At 36.8% G+C, this 9006-nt stretch overlaps 1 protein-coding gene across 2 annotated transcripts; it reads right to left on the bottom strand.

The window, feature by feature from the left end:
- Positions 1-1193: 1193 nt before the first annotated feature.
- Positions 1194-3742, bottom strand: LOC143470213 (uncharacterized). Of its 2 annotated transcripts, none has more exons than XM_076968197.1 (6): positions 3586-3742; positions 3164-3334; positions 2871-3085; positions 2309-2489; positions 1930-2138; positions 1194-1732 (listed from the first exon to the last, which is right to left on the bottom strand). In XM_076968197.1, exons 2-6 carry the CDS (start codon positions 3321-3323, stop codon positions 1424-1426), a joined length of 1074 nt encoding a protein of 357 aa, XP_076824312.1. In that variant the 5' UTR covers positions 3324-3334; positions 3586-3742; the 3' UTR covers positions 1194-1423. The 2 variants fall into 2 exon arrangements, with proteins under 2 accessions (XP_076824312.1, XP_076824311.1); XM_076968196.1 differs by lacking the exon at positions 3586-3742 and adding an exon at positions 3467-3582.
- Between the last annotated feature and the right edge of the window lie 5264 nt (positions 3743-9006).

The following is a 9006-nucleotide window of genomic DNA, read 5'->3' as shown; positions in this document are numbered from 1 at the left end:
AACTAACCTACTGACCTACAAAAAACAAAATTAGGCTATTAGCAATTAGGTCTAGTATTGACTAGGCTATCACCAGTACCATCAACAGGAAGCAAGACAGCCATTAACAGATTAAGTAAGACTGTAAGCACGCATTACAATAAGTGGTCAACTTGAAATTGCCGGGTACCCGACATTTCCCACAAATACCGCAAAACTTATTCTTTCGTAATCTGACAAACGGCCATTGCCTGACTCAGACGTTTCTTGGTGTAACCAGTCTGATATTAACGACCAAATCCTTTTGTTGTTTTCCTCATGCCATCAGCCTTTATAAATGGGTTACTAGCGGTTGTTGAACTCGTGATTTACAGTGTTTTGACACAATAACGCCCACTAACAGTGAGATTAAGAATAGGCTAGCTTGTTAGTTCAAGCAATAATGTACCTAACTTACCTTAAGGGTAAAGAAGTAAAGTTAGAATTAAAACTAATACAAGAGTGCCTTGAATATCAAAGCACCCTTCTAACAATTCGCCAACCGAAACAATTTTTAAAAATATTGAATAGAATAGGACATTTGTCGCCAAAAATGTTATGTAAATATGCAATATGTTTTGATCTGTTTGGCGATGACTGTAAAGTCATAAAATGGGATCAAAGATGTGAAATTTATGTTTGTAATTAATTAAACTATGGCGTCACACGAGTATTGCCTTTCACGCCTCCACTGATTGTTGACGGCAGCGAAATAAATTACGAAAGGACTACATCAACTCCACAAAGTCTATTTTCTTCTGTTTGTTTGCTGGGTTAAAATTTTCAACGCGCTTGCTCGCCATAACGTTTATATTATGTAGTTCAGAGTTGTAGGGAATTGACGTCGTTATGGGTGTTCGTTGGGGAGAACACGCCTAACGCCTTTGCTTATTATTATATTGCAGACAGACTTCCCCACAGTTAGGCCACAATTAACTCCTCGCCCTACGCTAGTGACGCGAGTACATTCGAAATCTACAGGCTCAAGTACGTACAAATGCAGTCTGGGCGTTTTATATGGAATGAAATGCCGTTGAAAATGGGTCGTGGACAAAAAGTTTAAGAAGCCAAGAAATGGCTCAGTATCGGCAGGCTGTAGGCTATCTTACTGACAGACAGCAAGCATAATTGCAAATTGATCTTTTTATTTTAGACTTGAACCAAGTTAAACAAACATTCTTTTAAACAAAACTTAACCGCGTTACAACATAAGCTTATCACGGACATTCAAAAGAAGATAAATGCAGTAGATGTCATAAAAAAACTAAATTACAAACAAAAACAAATTATAAAATAACTTAAAAATTATTCTATTCTATAGCCTACCCTCCTTTATTATAGGAAAAAGATAAAAAGTGAAAGGTTCTAGGAATGAACAGAGCAGACAGACAAATGACGATCCCGCTCATGTATTGAGTTCTTTAAATTTTGCGATAATCTGGGATCCAAGGCCCGGATTCAAACGCTTGGATTCTTCCTCGAGCTTCTGAAGTCTCTCATCCAAGCTTTCTATTGCTCTCTCCTCATCGAATGACACAATCTCGCCCAAATCTAGGAGGAAGACGAGATCGTGACGACGGATTCGAGTGAAAGCGGCACGGAGTTTCCCAGAGATCTTATCCGGCGGAGTCTTGTTCCGCCACATCGTCAGCATCTTATGAGCTTGGGCATAAAGATTTTGCGAACTGCTGGCCGTAGCTATGATATGTGAAGCCTGCAAACATAAAACATAGTACAACTTAGTCTTTCACAGATTAACATACGACTTTTAAATTATGTACAGTTAAACTTTCTTTTTTGTTAAATGCTCTGATGGGAACAAACTTTGGTTTCTTCATAAAGCAAGGCAATTTTTGACTAAATCTTGTATCGTAAACAATAAATAATTCGCCGAGTGTAAACGTCACATACGTCATCAGGTAAAAATCCGAGAGCATACGAGAACCACTTCCATTCTTCTCTTGCCAGCAGTTGGCGCGCCAGAAAACTAACTTTATCGTCGTTAAAAATAATTTTGCTTTCCTCGTATGGTGGCGGTAAAGAATCTTTGTTCTCCTCAATCATCTTTATCAGCTTGGAAAATACTTTCGAGTCGTCATTGGGATCGTTTTTCGGTGGAACTGAAAACAAGCGCTAAATGTCAAGAAAATACGCCAAAAATTAGTTAGTTCGGAAACACATTTGCCAGCCTTGAAACACAGTCTGATACACATTTTGCTGATTGTTTTGTTAAAGCATATGTTTTCTAATTTTGCTTCAGGTCTATAGCTTATTAAAATGTTTTCCCTACCGGCAAGCTCTAGCCCTAACTTCACTGAGAGATCATGCCTTCTTATTCTTTGAAGAGCATCGCATAACCTGGGTAAGATTTCGTCTAAGTCCGTGAGTTCCCTCCATGTCTTTAGCATGAACGTGCATTGGCTGTAACTGTTTTGAGCTGAGCTTGCACGTCCCACAAAATTCGCTATTCCCTGTTGAGAACAACAAGTTTAAGATTTACGGTAAACTTTTTTGCTATATGTTCATTGTCATAACCTCGAAACTCAAACACTAAATTCAAGTAACTTAGGCTTTATTAAAAACAGAACAGAACAGCTCTAAAACAAAATATAATCAGTTAGGAACTATATAGTACTTATATGTACAAACTAGTAGTATTGAGCAGTCGACCCGCCGACACTGCGCTTATAACTGAAGGACGTTCTACAGATGAGACCAACACAATTAAGGCGGCGTGATTATGCGCGAGGCAAACCGGCGTAAACAAAGGAATGTCACCACATTCATCATACTGATATCATTGTTATGTCATAAGTACCAAAGTTGGTCATCCTGTAGCCTACTTTAATCACCTGGGGTAAAAATCCTAGGGCGTATGCTAATTTTATCCAATCGTTGGCACCCAGTGCTCTGGACAGATTACTGATCATTTTGTCGGTTAAAAGAAGCGCTTGTGACGAGGGACCCTTTTTTCCAGACTTCTCTTTCTTTTTTCTCGACTTTTTTATCTTCTTCTGGGCAGGCTCCGAAGAATCACTGACTTCCGATCCAGTCAAAGAAGTTTTCTCTGAAAAAAGTAATCCAACCTATGCCTCTTTTGGCCAAGTTTTTCACATTGCAAGTGTAACTCTGGCTAGCGTCTTACCGATCAATTCTGGGCCGTTTTTTGGTGTAGCTTCACCATTTGCTACTGTGGTGTTTCCAGTTGCATTTTTTTCAGTCATTTTTCTTGCGTCCGTAATTCTGCTGTTTTGTTTCTTCGCTTTCATTCTTTTCAACACGCGGCTGTTTTTTGAGGCCCCCATACTGAAGTAACCTGTCGCAACGGATAAGATAAGGTGCTGAGCTGTTGTAGTTATTTAAATGCAAAAAATTGTGATAGCTTTGGCAGCTTGTAGCATGAAATATCTAAAAAAGTATTACCAAATACAACAGTGAAATTTCTTACAAGACAAATAGATTTGTGTTAAACTTTCTCAGAAGTGACACTATTTTTTCTTTGTACTTTCAACTCCCACACGTCGTACTGTACTGTAGTAGCACATCATCTTTAATACAAGCGCTTACCATCATTCTGCTAGGTGATGCCATGTTTCTTTGTTTTTTGTGTCAAATTACTCTAATATTAAATCCCAGAGTTTTGTTTAGCCTATAAACAATACTTTATTTTTTTAAATCTTTTGTCTTCAATTGATTTAAGTTTGCTGTAGTGTAAAAGTATCCACACGCCTTTTGTAAACTTTGCTTGTCCAGCGTGCTAGCCTTTAATAAAATAGTTACCAACATGATATCAATTTACACAAAGCTTTGCTGACTTTTAAACTTTTAAATCAAGCACTGTCGGTTTTAGCAAAAGAAATCCATTTCACTGCACTGCTTTTACACATCAAAAGCATAGTTTAACTATTCTTCAACACATTTGACACATGCCTTGAAAACATTTGCGTATTTGGCTTGATACCGACGTCTCGATCCAGTAAAGTTGCGATCTTTTATCGTCTTATTTCAAATACCTTAAGCAAACACAAGTCTATTGACAAATGACCATATTGCCTCTTGATTCACATAAGATATCGATGTCAGGCAAACAATTATTAAGACGTATTTATTCGGCTTTATTGTCAGAAACAACAATACTTCAGATTTCATGGAACTTTACGTGGTTTAGTCGGCGTTGAGTTAACAATCTGACAAAAAAGTACGATATAAATTTACGCTTATTTTTAGCTTCACCTACTTTTGACTTAACTAAACTCAAGAATTGAAACTAATTTAATCTAAATGTAGATGTTTGCGAACGAATGAATATTATAAGTAACTATGTTGTAGAAATGAGACACAAAATCTTTAAAAGCAATTTCACCAATAATTATATTAGTGAATAAAGTTTCGTTAAGCTTCAAACTTATTCAATCTCCGCTATTCACGTGCTATCATGTGAGACGCAGAGAGCGCAAAAACCTAAAAATAGTGTTTACAGCGACATCACGCGGATAAGAAAACTGCTGACATAGCTTTTCAGGGGAGTGGATGTGTATGGAAGCAGAACTTTTTCAGCCTACTCCTAACCTTCGGTGAAATTTACAGAGAGATTTAATTTCTAGACTTCAGCAATTTTTAGTCAACGTTTTTCAATTTCAGAAAAACATTCATATTCTAACTTATACAAAATCCGCTACAAAACCTTTACGACTTAGACAGACGCTTCGAAGTAAACATGAAATACAAAACGAGATTCAAATACAAACTTAGTGCAGTAGGGTATTGCTATAAATAACTCTTAGGTTGAAGTGGGGCTAAATTTAAAAAAGAAAAAGGGCGACCAAGTGTGACCGAATACCAGAAGTAAGCCTGTCTGAAACAATAGACCCTCGCGTCTTTGTCCGACTTAAAGAAAGGAAGAAGGAACTTGCATATGTCGCAATTTTTTATTACTGTCGCCAGTTTTGTGGCCGTTCACTTTAATCTGTGACGTGGCTAGCAGAAGATTCAAGTTTTAGGTCACAACTCAGGCAATCTCCCGAGTTCCTATCTTTAAGGTATAAGAAATCTTTCACAGCCTGTGTGATTATTGCATGATCTTTATAGGGTGTTAGTGTTGTGTGATACTCAGTACCTTTAGGCCGTTTGGAAGCAGCCGGCAGTCTTTCTTCTGTTTTGGAATTTTGGGGTGGAAAATAGCGTTTAAAGCGTTGCAGATAAAATAATCAGGAAAGTGTCAGCTCATACAAAATTTTTAAAAGGAGTAAATACCAGCAAAATGCGTCTACGGTCATATAGTGTCCTTCATATTGATTCAAGCTCAACGCCACGATCATCGAGAGAAATCATGCTGGTTTGCGAATAAGAAAAACGCTCAATTTTATCGTCATAATTTTTCTGTTTCTTTTGAAATTTCATCCGCAGCTGTAGTGACCGAGAACGCAAGATATGTCGAAGCGGCCACGCGTCGCCTGTCTTTGTCATGCTCTTTGTTCCTTGACTAAGTCATGCTTCAATTGCATCATTTGACATGACGTATAGCTCGTGAAGCAATGAACTTCGTCAAGAACGTTGAAAATGGCGCGCAAACAGCTAGAGAAAAATGAACTTGATGGCCGGGTAAACGCCGTCTTGTGTGACGTATTACGTTGAAAGAAATGGATTTTTTGTGGTCCTGCATATTTAGTCAAAGTTCAAGACTTTGTTATGACAGAAACGTTTAAGAACTGAATATTAGATGAACGAGATACAGTAGTTTTAAACCAAGCGAGTATCAAACTGCTTCTTTATTGCATTTTTGCAGAAAAAAATCAGATTTCCCTAAAAATTGTCGAAAATGTGTATAGTATTGATAGATGTTAACTCTCCCCCTGAAACGTTGGAGATTTTTCATAAAGTTTTGTAGGTAACTTATGTTAAAAGACAGGATATGGTTTTAGAACTAGAACACGGTTTGTTTCTTTTCACTATCATACGCTCGGCTGCAATTTCTGGGTTTGCTTCGACCTCGCCTGTATTGATTCGCGGCCAAGCGTTTAAAATTGTATTGCTTGCTTTCGGTCCGCTCCGGGCCGCTTTTTGCCGGTGAGTTTAATATAAATAGATGATGCTTTGTTCCATAGACTTGGTAACTGTAACGAATTTCTCAAAACGTGTAGCTTGTGATTGGACTGTTTTTACCACGTGTTTGGGCTCAACCACCCGATCGGGGAGACGTGGCAAACGGGGCCGCACTTAGATTCAAAGTTAAGCAGTGAGGACGACTGGAATTTTATTTGGAGTTTTTGTTAAAAATATTTGTCATCAAGCAGAGGTGATGAGGAATTGGCAGTATGTAAGCATTAGCTTAATCCCGTAAATTATACGATAATTGATTCGGTTGTTTACTGGAATGAACATGTCTAGATTGAATTACATATTGTAAACAAAGTATGTATGAGACTCAAAATAACAATATTTTAGAAAATTGAAAATGTTTTGTCTCAAGTTTGCAACCGCTTGTACGTCTCATTGACCAAGCGTATAAAACTGGTCTGATGGCAGACAATTAAAATACAAATGTAATACAATAAATAAAATCCAAATTAAATTAAAATACATCTTCTGTTTCGTTGTGAGAGTTTGCGTTGTACTGAATTTTTCGTGTAACATTTTGGCTTCGAACGATCTTCATTTTAAATGATTGCTTGGTTTTTAGTTGAAATTACTTGCTTGTATAGCGCGATGGTGAAATGGTGGCTACGTCTAGCGTATTTGTACCAACAACGGAATATTAAGTTCAAAACAAAATGAATAACACCTTTAGTATAAGTTAGTATAGAATAACTAAACAAATCTTTTTCATAATTAACTCAATCCACTGTTTGTCGTTTGTTGCAGCAAAACAATTTTAAAACCAATTTAGGCGCTTTCAAGTTTCTGCAGTGGGGAATTAAAAACTCCATAGATCCAAATCTTTGTGTTCTTTAGGGCAATGGTTTTCAACTGCTGGCACGCAGACCGGCACCGGACCGCAAAGGTTTTCTGCTGGTCCACACAACTTGCAGATGTTGAAATTCAATTAGGCTTGTGTTTTGTATAAATAAATAGTTTAGTTATAATCTTCACTTATTCTTTATCAAACGTTATGAAAGACAAGCAAATCAATTTTAAGTTTAACAAACATGAAATAACCGTTCAAGTTTGGTTGCACTTTTGTTCGTGGCGCCCGTCTCTGAAATTACTTCTACTTTTAGGTCTGCGAAGGGCTAAAGGTTGAAAAACGCTGATTCTGGGTACTAAAAGATAATACAGTAGGTAAAATACATCATAAAATATACGGGCTATTAAAATTTGTAGCCTAATGTTCTATGTGACGTGAACACAAATAAAAATGCATGTGAAATGTATATTGGAATATAACATAAAAATTACACTGTAATTTGTACACTGTAATTCACTGATAAGTTAATTAATAGCTGCTGATTATTATTTCTACTGGTGCACAGATAGTCATTTACAACCTTAAATTGAACAAGTACAAAAAGATTTGATTTAAAGCAGCAACCACCCAAAGACGCAAAAAATCCAGAAAAATGGGATTTTTTACCAATTTTTTACCCATAACCGTGATACTTTTGATTTCATTTGGTCTTTATACAATTCAACTAATGGGAAAAAAGTATAATTAATGCCTATAGAAATGTTTTGTTAGCGTATAAGCCAACTGCTGTGTTTTGAATATTCAAAAAATTTATTCTTTTTTCCGTTTGTTCTTTATGCTGACTGTTATTTTCTCATAACAGTAAAATGTTTTTAAATCTTTCTAGTATTTATTTTTGTTAGCTGCTGTATTCAGTTCTAAAAGCCGTTATGGCATGGTGTCTGATTGTCTGTACAAGAAACTATAGCAACACAAAAGATCTATTTATCATGGCGCTATTTAATACAACGCCTGCTGGTCTCAGGAAACAATCAAATATAGATAGAAAAATATTGGTTTTTCTATTCAAGTTATTGACGGGTGAAATAACGGTTTTAAAGATTCTTTTTTCTCCAAACCCTAAACTGAATCTTCGTAGTGAAGGGTTTATTAACCAAACCCCTGTCACCACAGTCACAATTACACCTAACCATGTTACCTCTCTAGAAGAACTCAAAGGATGTTCTTATTACAAATTAAGCAAGATTAGTTTGTTAAGAGCAGCCAACCACAAAAATAAGTAACATAATTGAGGTTAGCAAGATCAAGAATAGACTTTTCTGTGGTCAGTTTAAGGTTTCTTGAAGCTTTCCACTGAACAAGCAGTTAGGAAGTTTTGGCAGACTTTTGTTTGAAAACTTTGTCTCCGCGTGCTGACTGCTTTCAGGAGAGTGATTTTATGTCATTGTTACGTCATGATTTGCAATGTCATGGAGTTGCTCTCTTGCTTGCGCTTTAGCGATAACATGCGGTTGAGTTGAAGCTTAGCAAAGCTATTTTTGAGAAAATTGCAAAGTAAAAATGTTTTGATGAGCATTTACACTTGCTAACTTTCCTGATTTACCTACAATTTTATATTTTCAGGTATGTCGACAAGAAGTTGGAAGTCTACCCAGCAGGGCTGATTACCAATAGCATTTGCCACAGATCTGGGGCACCATAAGCGCAGGAAAACACAAACCACAAATAAACTGTTCACGTTTTCTGGAAGTAAACTTCTAACCAATTTAGAAACTTATGCATATGAACACATATTCGTACTTGGTAGGCCTACGTAACACATCTTATAATCTTTATCAATTGTATAATTCCAAATAGTATCTTAATCTTTGTCGCATTGCAAAACATTCCCAGAAAAGAGGGTTAATTTGGCCAGCAGACCACACAGAGCCAGGCTGGCGCAACTTGCAAAGAAGATCCTGCAGATGACGTCAAAACCCTCTTTTCAGAACATGGCAACAATTCTCCTTCCACCAGCGATGAGTTCATTCTACGTCACAGTGATCGTAGAGTTTTGTAGTCGAATAAATTTGATGTGTCTTCTT

The sequence above is a fragment of the Clavelina lepadiformis genome, chromosome 9 (genome assembly GCF_947623445.1).
Source record: "Clavelina lepadiformis chromosome 9, kaClaLepa1.1, whole genome shotgun sequence".
NCBI classification, from domain to species: domain Eukaryota; kingdom Metazoa; phylum Chordata; class Ascidiacea; order Aplousobranchia; family Clavelinidae; genus Clavelina; species Clavelina lepadiformis.
The sequence above is the reverse complement of the archived record's forward strand: the minus strand, read 5'-3'. Positions and strand labels throughout refer to the sequence as shown.

Excerpts from the sequence above, each read along its gene's own strand:
- LOC143470213 (XM_076968197.1), bottom strand. The coding sequence starts at position 3,323 with ATGGGGGCCTCAAAAAACAGCCGCGTGTTGAAAAGAATGAAAGCGAAG. Across the intron at positions 3,086-3,163 it reads AAACGGCCCAGAATTGATCG|AGAAAACTTCTTTGACTGGA; the intron begins GTAAGACGCTAG and ends TACTTTTTTCAG. Across the intron at positions 2,490-2,870 it reads CCCTAGGATTTTTACCCCAG|GGAATAGCGAATTTTGTGGG; the intron begins GTGATTAAAGTA and ends TGTTCTCAACAG.